Raw genomic sequence first — 20771 nt, forward strand, 5'->3', positions numbered from 1 at the left:
TAAAAAAAAAAAAAGAAAGGAAACTGAGGTTTTATAATTTCCCCAAAGAAACTGGAGCTCGAGACATTAATCAAAACTGTATAGATAGTAGTACAATCCAAGAAAAATAGTCATAACCACAACATAAACAAAAGATAAAATAAGTTGAAACATACAATTAGATCCCTGTATTACATATTTGTTTGATCTTCACGATCTTGATCTTGAGAGATGGGCCTGTGCATGCCTCACAATGTTCAACAAAGCCAAGTGCAAGGTCCTGGGCACTCCCAAGCACAAATACAGGCTGGGTTGAAAATGGATTGAGAGCAGCCCTGAGGAGAAGGACTTGGGGGTGTTGGTGGATGAGAAGCTCAACATGACCTGGCAGTGTCTTGGCTTGCAGCCCAGAAAGCCAACCATATCCTGGGCTGCATCAAAAGAAACATTACCAGCAGGTTGAGGGAGGTGATTCTCCCCCTCTGCTCTCGTGAGACCCCACCTGGAGTACTATGTTCAGCTCTGGGGTCCCTCACATAAGAAGGACATGGACTTACTGGAGTAAGTCCAGAGGAGGGCCACGAAGGTAATCAAAAGGCTGGAGCCTCTCTCCTGTGAGAACAGGCTGGGAGAGCTGGGGTTGTTCAGCCCTGAGGAGGCTCCGGGGAGACCTTATAGCGGCCTTCCAGTACCTAAAGGGGGCCTACGGGAAAGCTGGAGAGGGACATTTTATGAGGGCTCGTAGTGATAGGACAAGAGATAATGGCTTTGAACTGAAAGAGGGTAGATTTAGATTAGATATCAGGAAGAAATTTTTCACTATAACGGTGGTGAGCCCCTGGAACAGGTTTCCCAGAGCAGCTGTGGATGCCCCATCCCTGGAAGGGCTCCAGGCCAGGCTGGATGGGGCTTTGAGCAGCCTGGTCTGGTGGAAGGTGTCCCTGCCCATGGCAGGGGGTTGTGACTAGATGATCTTTAAGGCCCCTTCCAACCCAAACCATTCTATGATTCTATGATTATCATTTTGTTTGTGTATTTGTCAAGATGAATTCTTGGAAACAGCAAAGTCTGTGCTTAAACAGGCATATTATACAGCCTTTGGCATGGGGCATACCAGTCAGCTCTGCCGTACTACGGGTACAACTGAACTGCTTAGATTAGAGTGAGTCCATTTTACCATTTACATGTCCATTTTGATTATTTGGCTTTAAAAACTACTTCCAAGACTCATGGACATGAAACTTGGATCATTTCAGTGATGTCGCATTCACGTCAATTTTAAATATTGGCAAGACGTAGTTTTATGTCAGGTGTGTAAGGCAGAAAATAGTTACTTCAGAGTCTGTGGGAAGATAATCCTTACATTTCCTCAAATTTGGTAGTAATCTGGTTAAAAAACGAAAGCACCTAATATTCAGAGGTATAATAAAACTGAAGCAGTGTCTGTGAGCCTTGAGACTTTGTTCTGTTCAGGGCATTTTATTTTAGTTTTGAAGTGAGGAGGAAGGGGTTGGAAAATTTCACCAATATTTTAATTAAAGTGCCACAACATGTAAATATTGTTTTTTGCTGCAGGGATTCTAAATGTCAGTGATTCCCCTTTGTACTTTTTTTTTTTTAAACGAGGTAATCCACCCTTTAAAATCCATCTTGTCATCTCCACTAGCACAAGGAAGAAAAAGGAAGCCATATGGCTACATTGTCTGTGCCTTTGTTTCTTTTTCTTTACAATTAAAATATCATCACTGAAGTGATAAGTTCTTACTATAAACATTATGCCACAGTCTTCATAGACAGGTGTTGCTGAAATACTCTGAAATGAAATTTAGCATAGATAGAGTCCAAAAGAAATTGAAGAAATTTCTGGTCATCATTCTGAACCAGTAGACCTTTTTTCCTACAGAGATTTTTGTGCTTCTTTTAATTTGCCATCCCTGTAAAATCATGTTGATCCTGACAGTTTGCAATATCTGACAGATATTTTTGTTGATAATTTTAATTAAGAAATCAAATTAAATACTTGATCATTCATTTTAATGCAGTGTAATCCAATACACACATTAGCCAGCTACAACAGGCTACAAGCTCTCATTATTCTCCGAGAGTGTGTTGAAGGTAAGATGGGTCCGTTCTTTTCAGTCTGAATAATACATGTTTATGAAAGTCTAAAAATTACTCAGACTTCATATATATTCACTTGATGAACTGTGATGGTCTATGAAGTGAATAATACATCATCCAACTCCTCCATTTCTGCTGAAGAATTTCAGTACTACATACTGCAGCAGGACTGCAACTTTCATCCTAATAGTGAATAATTACACATATCAGACATCGTATACTGAAATACACACAGTTGGATAAATTAAATATGAGGGTTCTTCAGCATCGTGGGTTATAAACAAGATCTATAACCTTACTGAGTGCAGCTGTGGCTCTAGATAAGTGGTGTAGGCACACATCAGAAGGTCTGCAGTAATGCTGATATTTTGTGTCTGTTGAATTTATCTGAATGGAAATCTTACAAAATAGAGTTTAAAACCTCCAACTGAACAGTACCAGTACCTGCAGGATTTGCCCCAGAAAGCTAGGATTCTCAGAAGTGTATGAATTTGTAAAAAACACATAGGTTAGCCATTTCTTAATACATTTTAAAATGTTAGCGCTTTCAGAACTAGTTTATATTTTATCTAAGGTTGTTCACCCTCATACTTCCAGTGTTAGCCAGGACATATCTTGCCAATACATGTCTGTCTATTCATGTGATTATAAAATCTTTCCTTTGCCATTTGCAGATAATCAGCATCGCTGTGATATGCATGGTATTCTCCACATGAGTTAACGGGAATGCTGTGAATACCACAGTAACATTTATAACTTGTAATTCTAGATTGTGAAGTCTCTGTATTAGTGGCCACTGATGGTATTAAGTATTGCTCTTAATCCACTGGCTGCACACGGGAGGTTTGGGCTGGATTGTGGCATACTGAATGGCATGCTGTTAGATAGGGCTACAGCTGCAGAAACACTGTGTTTGTATTCTCAGTATTTGGTTCTGGCTTTATCTTGGCTGAGGATGATTCAGTAATACAGTACCTTTGTGGTTTTCCTTTTCTTATTCCTTTTAACATTTTTAACACAATTTCACATGTTCAGGGAGTGTTGTAATAGCCACGAAAATGTATCAGAGAGAAAAAAAACAGTAAAGATGTAGGTAAAAATACTTGAAACTCATGCTCCCCCAACAATGTTACCAAGGTAGTCTCATTCAGTATTACACTTCTTCAGATTTGTATCTATGTAATTCATTAATAGGAGTGGCACACTTCTGAGCTTGACTTTCACAAACAAGGCAATCATATTTGTTGCTCTGAGAAGTTTTTTGTTTGTCTGTGTCCCACCGATGGTGTTGCATTTCTTATAGGGTAGAATGAAGCAAAGCTTGCATATCAAATATGAAAAGCATATAAATACGTATAAATGAATATATATTTCATATATGAAGTAATCTTTAGTTCAGGGCTGGTTATATGCAGCTTTTATTATTTTTGATCCCTAATGCTCACTATGGCATATAGGGTATTGCTGTCACTGTCAGTATTTTCATAAATACAGTAAATTCTAAAAGATCCTCAAAGATTAGCTGTTCATCTTCATTTCTTAATATTTTGTTATTACAGGCTTGGGTATCATGGTCCAGTGATAAACCCGTCGACATCCTTTTGTATTGTCAACCCATCTTCTGTTCCTTCTTTCAAACATGGATTAAGCTTTTTGACAGCTTTGAACACGTCTTTTCCTTTTAGATCTTTCTAGTCTGTTTTCTTGCGTTTGGTCGTTATTATCATATGAGAGTTCATATCCTTTATTTGGTCCTAGCTTTTTGTCTCAGTTTCACTTCCCAGACCCATTTGTATTTCTGCTTTTACAAGTCTTCATGTCCCTCTCTCTTTCAGTACTTTCAGCACCTATTCTCTTTATCTTAAAACCACCAGAAATCAGCAGTCTACAAGATACTCCTACTCATTAAACTCCAGAAACCTGGTTGCTCAATTAACTGTCGATTGTTATTACGGTTGAATGCGTTCTTGAAATAGATACACCAGGGCCCATGTAGAAACCAGCACCATATTGTGACAACAGGATTTTCTTTTGTGAATAAGGGCTGAAACCAAGACCAATTTTTTGTGTCGTTTCCTCGTGTGTATTCTTATGTCCCAGTCTAACAACTTTCGTGCTATCAAAATACAAAATTCAAAGAATATTTTTGATTTCAAAGTCTGTTTTACTTCATTTAAGCTTTTCACAAACAAGTACTGCTTACTTTCATGTGTATGTACTTTTTATTTCCCTTGTTTGGCTTTTTCATCTCATTCCGTAGGAATCAGACTGATTATCAACAAGTGCTTTCAAACCATGCCTTGCTGTGAATTTCAAGTAAATTCAGTAGTGTACATCCAGTTGTTCTGCATAACAACATTGTTGCATTTTCACCATTAAGAAATCTTTGTATTATGTCATTTTCTGTATGAACTGCCTTGTTGCTTTAGGCGATCCCTAATTTTGTCTGATTTCATTCCATTTATTTCCAGGCAGAATTTACATTGACTTCTAGGTGCTGCAGTCAGACAGTCAGTTAATATAAGGTGTTTTCCTTGTTAGGGATTTTTGCAAGTTGCTTTTACATTTGGTATTTTAGGGACTTCACACAATTGTGTTACTTTTTTGGTTTGAGTTTGCTAGACATCCCAGTTGAGATCTTTTGTCTTTTAGTTTCAGTGAGCAGGTTCTGTGATTCTTAATCTGAAGGACCTTACCTTTAAAAGTATGTAATGCAAGACTCATATCCTCTGGTCACATCCTGTAGTTTAGCCCCAGAAAGAAGATTGCTTTCTTGGACTCATCACTCCTGACTAAACAATAGACATGTTAATAATATTTTTCTTGCTTGGAAAATGTGGTTTTTATTATCTTCATAAGTGCTTCTTGTCTTTTTTTGTGTGCCATTCCAAACTATGGGAAAGTCTCTCACAAGCTCTTGATTTAAGTCTTCTTGCAGAGGATCTCATTCCTCATGTAAATAATTTGTGGTTGGAATAAGAGCTTGATTGATGTTTATGTTTTGGAAATTTTAACAGTTAGCTGGCAATCTGGTCATTTATGTCACTGAATTCCATTTTTGGAAAGTCATGTGTACCAAAATATCAGCTCCACATCTTTTAATTTTTAATACTAACTACCATGGTAAAAGCTTAATTCAAGGGTATGATCCCCTTGCAGCAGATGTTACCTTAAACAGCAAACAGGACAACTGAACACAAAGTGTAAGACATGAATGCAACAAACCCCTGTTTTGCTACATTTGGAGTCTGGCTGGGTTTTGTCCTGCAGGTTTCACAGGAAGAGTAAATTAGACTTTTAATTTTTCACCTTTGGTTTTCCTGAGCTTTCAAGCGATGTGTGCTGCTGCTGCCTCTGTCCCTGACTGAACTGGCACTGTGCCTGCAAGTCTAAAAGCCTCCAAGGGATGAGAGAAGTGTGTACACAATTATATTTGTCATCTCCAGAATCGTACAAGCCAAGTGATATTGAGAATTTTCCCATTTTCAGCATCAGGTCTGAAGTCCTCTATCGAGTTGATTAAACCAATGTAAATAGTTAGCTGTTTTGCAGAATCTTGCACACGCTCCCCCATCATTCTACACTCGAGAGGTGTGACATTCTGCCTACAAAAATCCATTTTATTTTCATCCCGTACTTCAGTGACAAACAGAAGAGCTGGGGAGATCCACTCAGCTGCCTGTCAGATGGGGAGATTCAATCCACCCCATCGGTGTCTGCAGATTCATGTGCTAGAAACTGCATCTGTGGAACAGTGTGCAGGGGCTGCGATTCCCTACTCTCTGTGTAGCTGAAACAGCCCCTGTTATTTCCACCTTTGTTAGCTGTGTGCAATATTAGATGACATCTTTTAACTGTTTTTCAGTTTCTGTAACCTATTGTATATAAACAGTACTACATGTATATGTATGATAATGTACAAAACGATTTTCAAAACCTAATGATTCAGTGATTCAAGCTTTTTCTTAAAAGTACTACTTTTTGACCGAGTTAGAAAATAATAACTTTAAGATACAACAGTTAATATATTTAGTGACGAATAGTATTCACAGACTGGATATGTGTGCTTCTGTTATGTTTCAAACTCAGACAACAAACAGGACATTTATTTTCAAGCAATCTCTCTAAAAAGTTTCAAACTGTATCTCATGTAATAAATCAAGTTATTTTATTTTGATAGAGTTCTGTCACACAGGCAATGAACTTAGCTTTATGTGGGGTCTGGTTTTTTTTGATTTTTATTTTATTTCTCTGCTATTACTTTGAAAAATAGTTAATCAGTTTTTAATTATATTGAGAAAGAGCAGCTTTTCATCTGTTGAGATTCTGTATGCAAAATTTGAGGCCAAAGTGAGTTTTCTTTCTGTATTGTCTGATCTTGTGTCTTTGAAGTCCGTGTGGAAGGGATCTTGCTGATTTCAGAGTTCTTAGGCTCAGGCCCAGAGGTTAAACACTTTAAAAAAAGGGAGGGGGGGGAACTGTCAAAATGTGATTGAAATATATGGGTAAATTATGAGCCTCAGCTCCAGTGAGGGTGTTTGGCAGCATATGTATTTAGGGGCTTAACCTAAAGTTAAAGATTCTGTTTTTAAAGCTCGTGCAGCTACAGTTGCCAACACGAGCTCAGATGCAGGAAAGCATAGCCCTGAACTTGGAGGAACACCCCTTTATTTTTCTGTGAACAGCTTATTTGATCACTGAAATGACATCTTGGCTTTTATCTCTGCTTGTGGGTAGCCATTGTGTTTTCACAGGGCAGAAGTGCCAAACCCGGGCCGTTGCCCTCTTTCTGCTTCCTTTTCATAAACATAATGACAAAGGATGAAGTGTGGGTCTCACAAAGCCAGCCTTGAAAGCATGGAAACTGTTGTATAGAGTTGACTTGAAACGCTGTAAAATAGAAGTAAAGCAAACTAGTCCCAGCTTGGCTTAAGATGAGACATTCGAGCCCTAAACATTGATCTGGTCTATGTGACAGTCATGAACTACAGCCATGGCATCTGTTTTGTTTTGAGTAAAGAAAAATTTCATGTGTTTTTTTTGTCTGAGCAATAAGTAAAGGGAAAAGGTATTTCTCGAAGCCTTGTTCTCCACAAGCAAGCATTGCTTATGATGCTCTTTCTTTTTCCCTCCACACTCCCTCCTCCTGCAGAATCACATCGGGAATTCCTTCACAGGCCTGCGTCTGGATACGTGCCAGAGGAGATCTGGAAGAAAGCTGGTAAGAACTGTTTAAAAACACCAGCTTAGTTTTCTGGCAGCTGTGTGCAGTTGTTAATGCACTGATGTGAGGAATGGGGCGGGGGGCGGGGAGGCTTACTAGTAACAAGAAGAAATTGTGTTTAGTAATCTTAAACTGGAACTGATCAGGACATGAAATAATCTTTATAATAGAGGCATCTGCTGCTATAGTTCAGGGGATATCATTACTTCCATTAAGGACTCTGTTTTCAGGGGTTATAATGGTTTCAGGCTGAAACTTGATATGTTAAAGTTTCAGTCTATTAGCAATTAAAAAAAAAGTTTGTGTGGGATTTTTTTTTTTATTTTATTTTATTTTTTTTATTTTTTTATTTTTTAATTTTAGCTTTAAGGTTCTTCCCTAGTTAAAGTAAGACTTCCCAAAGGAGGGGAAAAAACCTAAGTATATCTGTTAAAGAAAACCCTTCTGCGACGCAATGTACCAAGTCTTAATTTTAAAAAGATTTTGTGCCTGTCAGCCCCCGGTGAAGTCTGTGCTCATAAACCTGCAAAGTTTTCAATGAAGTAAGCAGGATCGCATCTCTGCAGCTGCTCTGGGTGGTTGTACGGGCATTGACAGTGTCTTCCCCAAGCTTGGGAAGCACCATGGGTGGACATTGTGGTTGTGCAGAGTTTTCTTCAACACCTTGAAACTCTTCCTGAGCGTAGGAGTTTCCGGTAAGGATCCCATGGCAGTGCTGGAGCTAAGCCTTTGCTCTTAGCACATTGATATCAGAGCTTCCTTGTTTTCACAGGGGCCGGTAGCTCTTGAACTCCAGTGAAGTAGTTGAGCTTGTATGTATATACTCATACCCCTGACCCCCCCCCCCCCCCCCTTTGAACACCTGTATAACCGTGAAGTCTACAGCAGCTGTCTGAGCAGGAGTTAATGATTAAATGGGAAATATGCAGCAGTTTTGATGCTTTGTGATAAAATCTCCCATAACCGCTTGCTACTTTAAACTAGATTTTTAAACTAGTATTTTAAACTAGACACAGAACATAATGTGTAGAAATGTTATGCCAGCATATCGTTGCATCAGACAAGAAGTTGTGGTTTTTGTGTGATGTGGGTTTATCATGTGAAGTCTACATTTGTCAGTATGTTAATACTTTTGGAACCATTGTGTTTCCTATGAAAAATAAAACAATTACATATTTTTCTTTTGTCCAAGGAAAGTATAGCCTTTGTAACTCAATGTCTAAAAGTATTTTTATAGTTTGCTTTGCTGTATTTATGTTAACATCTTAAATGAAAACTAAGAAGAAAAAAAATAGCCCCAGGAAATCTCAGTAAGAGCAGCATTTTTCAGTTGAGTTTCAGGAGCTTTATTCCTCTTGCAAAATTGAGATTTTTATGTCATTTGACATGTCAGGTCATTTATGACTCCTAGATGTAGTACAGTAAAAGAAAAAAAAGTTTCTTCCTAAGCTAACAACACAAATTAATCGAAGATTTTGGCTCGAGTTGTAAAATTGGAGGTACGTTTACATTGCATATATCCACAAATGGTGCACACAGGAGCTGTGATGTGTCATCTTGTGGCCGTAATCGGTTCCTTTGAAACAAGGTTTTTCCTTTGGTCCCATTTCCAGTCTCTCTTTTCATGCTGATGTGGGTTTAAATCGGATTCCTTGTATTAATTGAGCATGCCTGCAAATTGGAGAATAAACAAAGTCTGACTCTACAGGATGCATACCTGTATGTTACTAAGAGTAGTAAAACATAACAAAGCATACTGCTTTTCGTAAATCAGACCTGCATTTTCAGGAGGGTGCACTGAAGCTGGAGGTCTCCACAACTTAATGGTCAGTTCACAGCAGTAAAGGTCCAATTCAGCTCTGTAAGAATAGGTCTCTACTGCCATTTGGAGATGCTCTGTAGCTCCCTGGCTGGGCTGCAACTGCCAGTCAAGAAGGCTGCAAGTCTCACAAGTCATTTCTGCTGGCTCAGTGTGGATATCTTGGTATCATCTCAACTGTCCATAAAGAGCAATATGTAGACAGCCAAATCAAGTGTAAGAGTCTGATTGGGATGCTGAATCCATTGAACTGAAATAATTTGGCATAAAAGCAGTTAATAAGCAACCTCAAAAGCACGTGAAAAAAGGATTCACTTTAAACTTTTGGAGACTGATAGACTCCAGCACAGTTCTTGAAATATATGAAGTTAGGTATGTGCTTTTGTGATTGTTGGCGCAAGCACGCAGTATGCAGCACCTTGTGAATTAAAGCCGCGTGGGCCCAATTCAGTTTCATACATCAGCAGAAAGGAGTCATCAGTGCCCTGATTCATCTCATTGAACTACAGATATGTAGACAGAGAGTCCAAGCCAAGTTCTTCGTGTCCCTCAGTAGTCCGGAGACAGGCAGGCATGTGAAGAGGGTCAGTCAGTTCATAGGTTGGATGACTCACTGTCTGGAAATACCTATTGCTTAAATACTGAGGGGACCCCAGGCCCGCTGTGGGCTGCTGCCTTAGCTTCTTTCTGTGTCATGAGGAAACTGCCTTCCAGCTATCCCCTGGCACTTAGCAAGGCCTGCTGTTCATGGCAGTCCAGGTGGAAGCTGGTATGCAATGACCATACTTTGTCACGCAAAGACAGTAAGGCCCCTGCACATTCTCCAGGGTAGTCCTGAGAAAGAGATGGCACATGTTGGCGCATGAAGCTGAGAGAACTCATGGCACCAACTGCCGGTGGCTGCCTTTGGAGGGTCAGCCTGGGAGTGAGACGGTGTAAGACATCGTGGTGGCACAGGACTGCACCCCTCCCCACCACCTTTCTTTTCTCACCATCTGGGCTGAGTGGGCCCGTGATGGGAGGGAGGTGACCGGGAGCTGGCTGGTGAATCAGGGTGATATACATCAGTAAATGATAAGTTGAGTATCTCTCCTGAGTCAACTCCGAGGACCTCTGGCCATGCTGAGTGATGCCTGTGCCACAAAGGCTATTTGCTCCCTGGAGCTTCTCTTGTGAGTTAGCACTGCTCAAAGGGAAGGGAGCACTGCTCAAAGGGAAGGGAGATTTCAGTTGTGTTCCTAAAAGAACAGTGTGAATTTATACCAAGAAAGATCAGCATTAGTGGGAAAATGGAGGATGCAGATACATGCATCTTAGATACATGGTTTTAAAAACTTCCCAATTTATGTTTTCTGATATTGGAATCTAATCACTCTTCCTTTCTCTGGAAATTCAGGGAAAGGAAGAGTGCTGATACCATTCTTGGTCTTCATAGTTCAGCGCTGTCAGGGCAAATAAAATTTCCTTCACCATCACCCATAACTTTTCTTGCACACATCTTACAGCTTTTATTGTTACTGAAACTATGAAGCCTGCATTCTATGACTATAAAATATCTGTAGGCACTGTAAACATTTATTTTGAGAAGATGTGCAGAAAATCAGTGGTATGAAATTTTGTCTAGTATATTTGGGTGTTCATGGGTTCATAATATATTGAAATATCATGGTGCATTGTGACCAAAAACCTTGACGTACTTTAGCTATTTGTTTTCACACTTAGTATAGCACAACACAAATTCTGTTGTCAAAAAGTTGATGGAAATACTGAAGTCCAGTCCATAGTTTATGCCAGTTAAAAGGCATCAGTCAGGCATATGGCCTTGTAAGCACTTTTAGCATCTTCACATTCTTAGAAGCTTTGCCAAAAAAGCTTAAACAATATAGTTAGAATATAAGGTTCAATTTCTGTATTTGAACTGAAAACAAGAAGATTATGTCGAGTGAAAAGCTATAAAATTAGAACTCTTTGTAAAATGTTGGACTATTGTGCTTCTGTTTAATACAGTAGTTTAAACTGGCATTTCTAACCACTGCAAACACCTAATGTAAAACTAACTAAATTTATATGATGTAATGAAAGTGCATCATGCCATACAAAGATAATTTCCATTGGTAGCAAATATCAGCAAGAATACAGACTTTTCTCAAAAAAATCCACTTTGTTAGTAACTGCAGTTCATAGGCACAAAATGTCTGTATTTAAGTTGCCTCATTTTTATGAAAATGGTAATAAAATTGCATCTGTATGTTTGCCTGTGTATATTTCTTTTCTCACGATCAGTGAATGTTTGCAGTTGGTAATAAATATTCAAGCACCTTGCAAATGTCCTACCAATTCCCTTTGCTGATCTGTGTGCGCCTGTGGGACTAGAATAGGAATGCATAATTTAAATATAAATTGCCTGATTTGCATATAGAATTAGTCTAGCTGCAGCTTTGATCGTAAGCAAAAATTATTGTCCTGTATTGCCACTTAGATAGAATTTTAATTCACCTTGAATATTCAAAGTAAATTAAGCCTTGGCTGTATGGTTGAAGGGTATGATTTTTTCCTCTCCTGAGGCTTTCCCCTAAACAACATTTATGGTAGGGTAATATACGGGCATATTTTCAGCCTCATAAAAATAAAGGCATAAGTTTTATCTCTAAATTCCGCCCCTCTTGAAAACTTCAGTAGAAGCATCTCTCGCAGGCATGCACGTACATAACACAAACACACACCCCACAGAGTTACAGAACTCTTCTTTCATTGTAATTACTTCAATTTTAATCTCAGTACGTGGCTTGAAGTTAAGTCTTTATTTTAATTTGCTTAATAACTGAAAATGGAGATTTCACGTAGTCCTTATTTTTTCAAATAACAAGTGCAGAGCTATGAGACATAGCTTAAGAGAGTTATTGACTTAGTATCTGTATGCAAGAGTTAGGTCTAAGTGCGTATGCATGCACACAAATAAGTGGGTGAAATACGTGGACTAAAACTCAAACCCATAGCACAGTTGTAATACTTAGATTTTAATCTATAGTAAAACATTTTTATTAGAAATCTATGTTTTTAATTAAACAGAACATTTAATTAAGGTGGTTTTTAAGTGGATGAAACAATTAAGCGCAAACACTTGAAGGAAACATGTCATAATTAGTTTTAATAGAGTGTTAATTGGTACTAGGTTTGCCAAGTTAATAATTACAGCTTATTAAATTTTCAATTAATCATTGTCATTTTGCTTTGAATAAAGATGAAAATTAGATAAACTAATTCGGGGGGAGGATGGTTTCCTTGTTAATTAGAGCAGTTAATTAAAAAATAAAAAAGAAATTACTTGTTTTAGTTGTCAATTAAAAGACTGTTCATTAGTAAAATCTTTGCACTCTTCCTGCATCAAAACCCAAATACTTAATTTGTGACAGTCCATGTTTTCTGGAATAAAAGATATGACACTAGTATATGCCAACGAAGTGGCTTGTACTGACTTAGAAGAAGGATGAAAGTTTGAACGTAACGAAGCGGCGTGCCCTTGCTCAGTGTTAATTGTGCACTGAAGCCTTGCTGGCTCCGGTGTGCTCGAGCGCTCGGCGGAGCCAGGGAGTCTTCACAGTGTAAACATGGATTCGAAGAAGAGATCAAGAGGTCAAATGAATGTTCATAAACAAATTGTAATTATGGCTCATAAAATCCTGTGTCTAGGAAAAGATATTAGACCAGTGATAGAAATTTTTTAAAATAAACTCTTGGGGTTTTTTGAACTTAATGTCTTTATTCGTTAACATATGGGAAAAAAATTGTCAATGACTATAAATCCTGTCTTAATTTCCAGAGCCTAAAGATACTTTTTTTTAAAAAAGTCTGTGATACTTAAATAATAATTCTTGCCAAACATAATTCATAAATCTGGTGTGCTGCAAAACCAGTTTTCCAAATAAAATGTTCAAAAAGATTACAAAAATAACACGCCAGAGATCGGAAATGTCTGTACATAAAGGTAGTACTGACTGTGAATCAAAATAGCAAGAATCACCACAGGCATTAGAGATTTTGGTGATGGGGAGGAAGCACCTGGGTGGTCTTAAAGAGTCTTGAGGAGACAGGTTCCTCTGTATCCTTCTAGTCAGAAATGAAGACTCTCAATATAACCGAGTATCTGCTGCATTTCATGCATCGGTAGCCCTGTGCCAAATGTCCTGTGCTGACGAGGATTTCTTGCCTCCTTTGTAGAGGAAGCTGTCAATGAAGTAAAGCGTCAGGCGATGGCGGAGTTGCAGAAGGCAGTGTCAGAGGCAGAGCGGAAAGCTCACGACATGATCACTTCAGAGAGAGCCAAGATGGAGCGCACTGTTGCCGAAGCCAAGCGCCAGGCTGCAGAGGATGCACTAGCTGTTATCAATCAGCAGGAGGATTCAAGCGAGGTAAGGTCTTCCCTGGACAGGCATCACCTGCAGCTGTAAACTGTAATATAAAAATCTGAGCTAGCTTTAATCTGGCACAGGCTATTCGTGTGACATCAGAGTTCAGTGCCGCTATTGACTGTTTACACAGTTGCTTTGGGTGTGTATTGCAGATGCATGCCCAGGTCTGAATTTTCTTGGCTGTGTTGTAATCTGAGGCCACAATAGTGAATTTGAGCTGTGTTCTCACCATTTAACTGCTGTTCAGGTTACATATAACGCACATGTTTCTGTTCTCATTTAGCTTTTCAGTAGCTTTATTTTAGAGCTCTTCAAACCACTATATTGAATAGATAACAAGATTGCTTGATGAAAAATATTTCACACTGAAATCTAATTTGAACAAAGAATTGATTCATTTAAGAGATTGTAGAGCAAGGTGGCTAAAAGCTTATCTGGTGAAAGTGTTGGATGTAGAAGCAATTAGCAGAAAGTGATGGTTCCTGTAGGACAGTATATGAATGTAGATTTGCAAGTGTTTCCTTATTTTGAATATGTTGCTTTGGCTGCAGGGAAAATTTGAGAGTTGAGGAGTGGGCAAACAGCATTTGGAAGGAGGAAAAAGAGACTGAAAGAGCAACAAAGAGTAAACCAAGAATAAGTATGTTAAAGCTCACTTTACTTTCAGACCTGAGAGTGGAAGCCTTGAAGTTGCTGTGCTATGGGACACCCAGCAGCATGACTAGCTGGAAGCTGGGAGTGAAAGAGCAGTGTGTGTTTGGTCAGTGCCTCAGCAGTCTTGATAGCAATTAAATTTTACGTCCGTTTTAGAAAAACAATGTTTTAGGTTTAAACTGCCCTTAAAAACAGGGCATGTTTTTAAAAACGGACATGACAAAGAAATGACGTCAGTTAAAAGTTATTTGTGTATAATAATCATCTCTCAAGGCCACTGAAATGAAAGAACATTACTTTCAGGAAGTATTTATTGGTCTTGTACTAAGATCTTGGCTGCAGTAAACCCACTTTTTAATATAAATTCTAAATGGCAGGGAGTTGGAAAAAAAGAGTAGGTAGTGGTACCTGTCGTGGGGGGATGTATATTTGTGTATGCTAGGGTCAAAGCCCTCTGATGGGCTCAGTGGAGCAGTGTTGTAGAAGAGTCACTTAAGTTGAAAGATGCAGATGAGCTAGCTGCAGCATGTGAGAAGACTGGTAAAAATCGCAAGCAGATAAGTCAGTGGCATGCTGCAGTATGCATCCATAATTTGAGGGAGCGTAAGATTTTAATTCATACCAGGCTTCTCTGGAGATGAAAGACCATTGTGGGATCACTGAATGCCCAGAGTTTCTCCTTAATGTGTAGCAGATGAGTAACAAGGAGACAAAAGGAATTGATTTTCAGCATCTGAAAGTTTCTGAGGAAGAAAGGAACTAGGGGAAGTGTATGTACCCTTTAAGTACTAACTGTTCCATTGTAGATTAAATGAGACATAAATTCAATTTATTGGCATTTTGTATCCGAGATACTCAAGGACATTTTTCCCAGACTATGTTCATAGAAAGGGCATTTTTCTGACTTAGCATCATTAAAGAGCTGTCGTTTTGTGTGTGCGTGTATACAAGAGACTCCTATTGTTAAAACCAAAATTCCAAAGGTAAATGCCTTTGGAGGAAACAGCAAATTAAATCTGTTCAGTGAACTGATATAGTGTAGGCAGGACAGAGGAAGTATTTATGTGCCAATACATAACAGCCCATTCTTCCACAAGCAAATGTACATCCAAAGGAATGTGTGGAGAGTTTGTGTGCTGTAATTAACTTCTGAGTAGTCATAGCTCTGCAAAAAGCTGTATAACGACAGACATGTTCAGCAGAATTGCTTACAAGGTTGTTTGCTTATTAGAAGCAAGACTTTTTAAAAAAGGCAAATAATTATTTCAATTGTGTTCTAATGAAACATGGCTCATGGGGTTATGGGTGTTCTCGGGGCTGTGCTTCCTCAGGGAGGATACAAGCCTCCTGGACCTGGAAATGAAGTGTAGTGTCCTGGTCCTCCAGCTTTCATCGCTGTGGTCATAAGTGGCACACCAGGGTGGCTGATTTGCGGTGAAGAATGCAACTATTAGTAAACATGTAGACAGAAGTCAAGTTTGCTAAGTTTTTGTTTACAGGTGCTTGATTAACTGTGAAGGAAGATGACAGTGAAGCTTATTTGAGAGTTAGACGTGTCTATTAAGGTTTTATAATGAGTTCTTCAGCTACAGTTAGGGCAACACTTCTCACAATTACCTGTTAACTCAGGTTGTTCTTTTTTTCGGATAACTCCTTAAAGAATGGACTAGACTTTTCATCTTTAAGGACAGGAGATAAGTTTGTCAGTGTTTGAAGAGTGTTTCTTTAGGGATGAGACCTTGTGTTTATTGGAGTTGAGGAATAAAACTTCACATTTACTTTGGTTTTCATTATTTCTTCAATCTCTCTGTAAATGTCCCTCCTCATTTGTCTAGGTTGTAAGTCTCCATAAACTTTTCTCTGTTTACAGCTTTCAGCAGAACACTTCCAGCAATGCAGAGTCCTGTGTACTAAAGGCACTGGAGTAATATTTCCAGGGCTGGAATATTTCCAGTTCCAAATATGAGAATGCTGAAGAGAGCTTCTGCAGTCTTACAGGTCTAGAGGAAGGCTGAGCATCACTCCTCATTTCTTATCCTTGGCGGGACATTACACCAAGGCCTGCAAGACAACTCAGTATAGGCTGCTATATAATCTCCGTGCAGTTCCCAACAGAAACTATTTCTCCCACGGGTGTCATTTGTTCTTTTGGCTGTTGAAACTATGAATGGAGATGGGAATTTGGCACCAGATTTCTAATGCATCAAATATAATTTTTGTCTGATATGGCCACTCCCTGTCTATTGGCAAGGCTTCTCCCTAACGGCTCTTCAGTTGTTATTCAGTAAAATGCAACCTGGACCTAGCTGAAGCTTCTTAAAGCTACTCTGGTGTGAGAACTTTGTGGCATGATTTTTATTGCAATCTTCTCCAAAGTGATAACTAAGGCTCAAGATTTTTGGAATTACTGTAATTTTAAGGTAATATGTAGTCTCCTCATCCAAGACCTTTCATAGGTCTCAAAAAGAGTAGATTGTGGGGTTTTTTTGGTTGGGTTGGTTTTTTTTTTGAGGGGGTGTGTGTGTGTATTATTTTTTCTGGTTCTGTTGGGTTTTGTTTGGTTGGGTCTTTTTGTTGTGGTTTTTTTTTTTGTTTTGGTTTGGGTTTTTTTTGGTTTGTGTGTCTGTGTGGTTTTTGCTTTTTTTTTTTTAACCCAGAAAAAAGAAGTATCATCCCTTTAATGCAAGATTGCAAGAAAACAGTGAAATTGGGCATGTTGAGCTGACTGGAGTAAAGAGAGCTGAGGACAGTGAGAGGACTAATAGGGGAGGTGTGATATTTGGAAGCATCTTGACTTTTAAGACATGGTCTGCAGTGTTTTGCAAAATAATCACATTACATAGTATTGTTTTGATTTCTGACCTGATCCCTTGTTGAACTATTGTTCTTTGCTTATGTTTGAATTGTTCAATATGGTCTAACTGGCAGCGCCACTGCTTCAGTATTTGCTTTCTAAAGATTTGCAGTTTCTTTGCATGTGCCCTTGCAACTGACCAGGACATAGTAACTATTTTCCATTATTCTAATGAGAGATGGTTGAAGAACAGCTAACAGAGCACAGTGCTGTTGGAAAGCAAAAGGACAGGAGAAGATCTACCTGTCAGCATGGCTGTTCCTGAACCACAAATTATTTCTTTAGCAGTTCCTTACGGTTGCTTGACAAAAGATGACCCATTCTTCAGTAGTTGACTTGGCTAAGTACAGAAACATGTGTGAGCAGCCTACTCTTTAATGACTGCTGTGCTTGCTTTGGCTGCAATGTACTGTTGTGCAAATCAATTTTAATAGCAAGGGTGAACAGCTTAGCAAAGAGACTGGCTGCCCAGATTGTAGAAGTGGGTGTGTGTGCTGGAATCATCAAAACATCTGTCTTTCTGCTCTGGTTTAAAACACCACTGAAAAATCTGACACTCAGGATTCTTCCTCACTTTTGCCTAGGGTGGGGGCTGGGGACTGGGAAGGAACACAAATGTTTCAGTTCTCTCTACTTAAAGCAGATGCTCACATCTGCTCAGATAAAACAAGTGTGTAACTGGTCCAGCTCTGCTTTTAAGAGATGTGTAATGCTGGGGCTTGTTTATATTGCAGCAGTTTATGTAGTTTATGTTGTATGTGAATATCACACTTACCTGACATTTTGAAGACAGCTGGGCTCAGTCTCTGCTGACCAATCCATTGAGACCAGGACTGTGCCAGCAAACCTGACTCAGAGCATCAGATGCTGTGATTCAGGCAAGCCTCATTTTTAGGTTGGTATTAAATTTAATGCCTATGTCAGCTAATGTTTAATTTTTTTGGCTCAGCATCTCTCTAGAAGTAGGATATCATCCCCTGCAGTGTTGGGTGGTACAGAGGTGCCAGAGCCATGTGTTCTGTGCAGGATCAGTCCAGATGTGATGTGAACATTGGCACTGTTCTACTAAGCTAAGCCTGGCTAGCCAGCTTGCATGTCTCATCCGTATGCTTCTTGGCACTTCTGTTTTCAGGATTTCACTTCTCTCATGCTGACTTGTATGAACATAGACATACTTCACACAATAACAGTGGATTGGGCGAGCCTGGAGTATTCAGTGATAGGTGCAACTTTACTGGAAGCATCTACAGATTTGAGTATCTTTGTATGGAGCACTGCATTTTGATGCAGTGTGGGAATTTCCACAGTACCAATGTGCTTCCCTTTCTAACAGGTCTTGGATAGAATTTTCATCAACAGCTTTCTGGTTTTTTACACTGGTGTTCAGTGGCTCATACAGTCCTCATTTACACCACTGTGGTTTCAGAGATTTCTAGATGTTCATTCTTCATACCCAGCCATGCTTCCTTTCCTGCTAAACTGGGGAAAACCAGAACTTGTTGAAGATGACAGAGCAGTGTTTGACACTGTATTATGGCATTTCAGAGTTCATCGTCTCTTTGACATGTCACTCCATTTGTGGTGGTTTTTTTCGCTCTCTAAGCAAGCTCTATGTTGAGTTTCAGCTGTAGGTGTCAGGGGGAAGAAAATACTTAATTGTGGCTGAATATGTCAAAGATGAAAGTGACAGGATGCGCAAAATTATTGATGAGTTTGTGCCCTGGTACTGGAGACCACAGAAACAGAGACCATTTGTTTTTAAGAGTTTTCATGATGGCAAGCAGAAGTTTCTGAGTTCTGTTGTTTGAAAGTGGAAGCTTAAGTCCATGAGAATTAAGTCTGACCTAAGATAAGGATCTGACCTAAGACTGATGTTCCTTGTCAGTTGAAAGAGGAGGATGAAATACGATCGGTGGCATAAATTTGGAGCGAGATTCCCATCTGGTGTAATTTAGTCCAATTTCATTGAATTAATCCGTTTTCAAGGTAGTGAAGTTAAATTAAATTATGTAGTCTGAGAATCTGGCCCTTTGCATAACCTCACTGTTTCACATGAAAATCAATGCAGAGTTAAACTGTAATCCAGTCCCTCCTCATAGTTTTAGCTACATCTGGAACTCTGTAAAGCACGAGCTAGAAGTGCAGTGTAGTAGGTCACTACCTAAAGACAGAGAAGATAGACCAGGAGAGGTTTTGCGAGATCTGCTACTCCCTTTATCAACACATGATCAACTCCAGCTGTGTCGTTCCTCTAAGGTACCTGCTTTTCCTGTGCTTCAGGGATGGAGGTTCTCCAGCGCCTCTAGGCAATTTGTGCTTGTCCTTAAAAAGATGTCTCCTAACATCTCTTCCCAGCTTTTCTTGCAAATGCTTGATACCGTTACTTCTGTTCATCTATGTAGACATGGTCATTGCCTGTTCCACTGCAGTGGCCTCCAAGACATTTGGGTGTCACCATCCCCTCTCAGGCTACCATCTCTCCTCAAGTTAAATAGTCTGAATTTGTTCAGTCTCTTCTCATAGCTTGTGTTTGACTTTTGATTATTCTGGCTGCCTTTCTCTGGGCTCTTTCCAAGTCTTATTTGTCTTATTTGATTTGCTGTATTTGAAGTGCATCATCCCAACTTGGACAGTACTCCAGGCTGTGTCTTGCCAGTGCTAGGAGATGGAGAGCCTTAAACTGGATGAAAAGCAGTTCATAGTCATTCTCACACACCTTTGTATGACGATTGCCACCTTGTCACCAAAATGACATTGTAGTCCCCTGTTATCTGAGATGCTGTCTACACCGTTCAGCCAGTGTGCTCCTTTTTGCTGGTACCTGCTAGAGCTTCCCAGGAGGGAAGATGCCTTGAGCATGTTCAGTTCCATAATGAGCCCAAGCTCTGTCCGTGATATCTGGATCAACTGGTAATACACGAGCAGGGGCATGTGAAGCACAGTGCAGGCTTTTAGCTGGCATCTCATGCCTTGCTTTTTTTTCAGTAGAATTTGGGCTCTGGAGCCATCAGCCAGCAATGTAAAGAGAAGGCATCTGTTTTCAAAGGTTGCAGTGCCCAACCCTGATCGTTAGTGCTGGTTTTCACTACTTGCACATGGGAAGGAGCAATGAATGGCCACAACGGTGAGGGCTGTGTAGGAGAGGGAGTTCTGCACGTCAAATCCAGTTACTGTTGCAGTGCAAGCTCCCCGTGGCATGTGTGCTTGTTTATGCTAATTTGCACTGTAGTAATTTTTAAATGCAGTAAGTTGTTGCATAAATGTGAGCTGTAAAATTTATTTTGAAATTCTTGTATTTTATGTGCTTTTATTCCCACAATTACACTAAAGCTGTAATGACCTGTTAAATTAGAAATAATATGTCCAATGGGCAAAACCACATACCAGACAATGTAGGGCACATTAAGTAATCATGTAAGGAGCCAGCTTAGAGCTTTGTCACTTCATTAAAATCTCGTACTTTTGTATCACTTTTCATGTTCTGTACAGGCTGATAGTTAATTAATGACTATTTTAATAAGAAAGTTGAACCAATACTGTTAAAATTAAATGACCGTTTTCTGACATCAATACAAGTCTTGTGGTAAGATACTGAAATATTGTATGATGGCTCTGGTCACATCTGGAGGCAGTTCTGACTGTGCAGATAAGCCTTCCCCAAAAAAGGAAACAGAATGAAGATTCCCCAGAAGTCAGCCTGTATTAACTAAA

The 20771-nt window shown here is 39.4% G+C and overlaps 1 protein-coding gene across 10 annotated transcripts in view; it reads left to right on the plus strand.

The window, feature by feature from the left end:
- The window catches only part of RUNX1T1 (RUNX1 partner transcriptional co-repressor 1), a 117291-nt gene that overhangs the window by 89303 nt on the left and 7217 nt on the right, over positions 1-20771 (plus strand). For 9 of the 10 annotated variants that reach the window (XM_037379855.1, XM_037379858.1, XM_037379862.1 and 6 more), the window contains 2 exons: positions 7253-7321; positions 13362-13552. In XM_037379855.1, the coding sequence (XP_037235752.1) occupies positions 7253-7321; positions 13362-13552 (260 nt within the window). Of the gene's footprint in view, positions 1-7252; positions 7322-13361; positions 13553-16076; positions 16627-20771 lie in introns of all 10 variants that reach the window. The other variant, XR_005103131.1, reaches the window with a different exon arrangement.

Source organism: Falco rusticolus, chromosome 3 (genome assembly GCF_015220075.1).
Source record: "Falco rusticolus isolate bFalRus1 chromosome 3, bFalRus1.pri, whole genome shotgun sequence".
Lineage (NCBI taxonomy): Eukaryota > Metazoa > Chordata > Aves > Falconiformes > Falconidae > Falco > Falco rusticolus.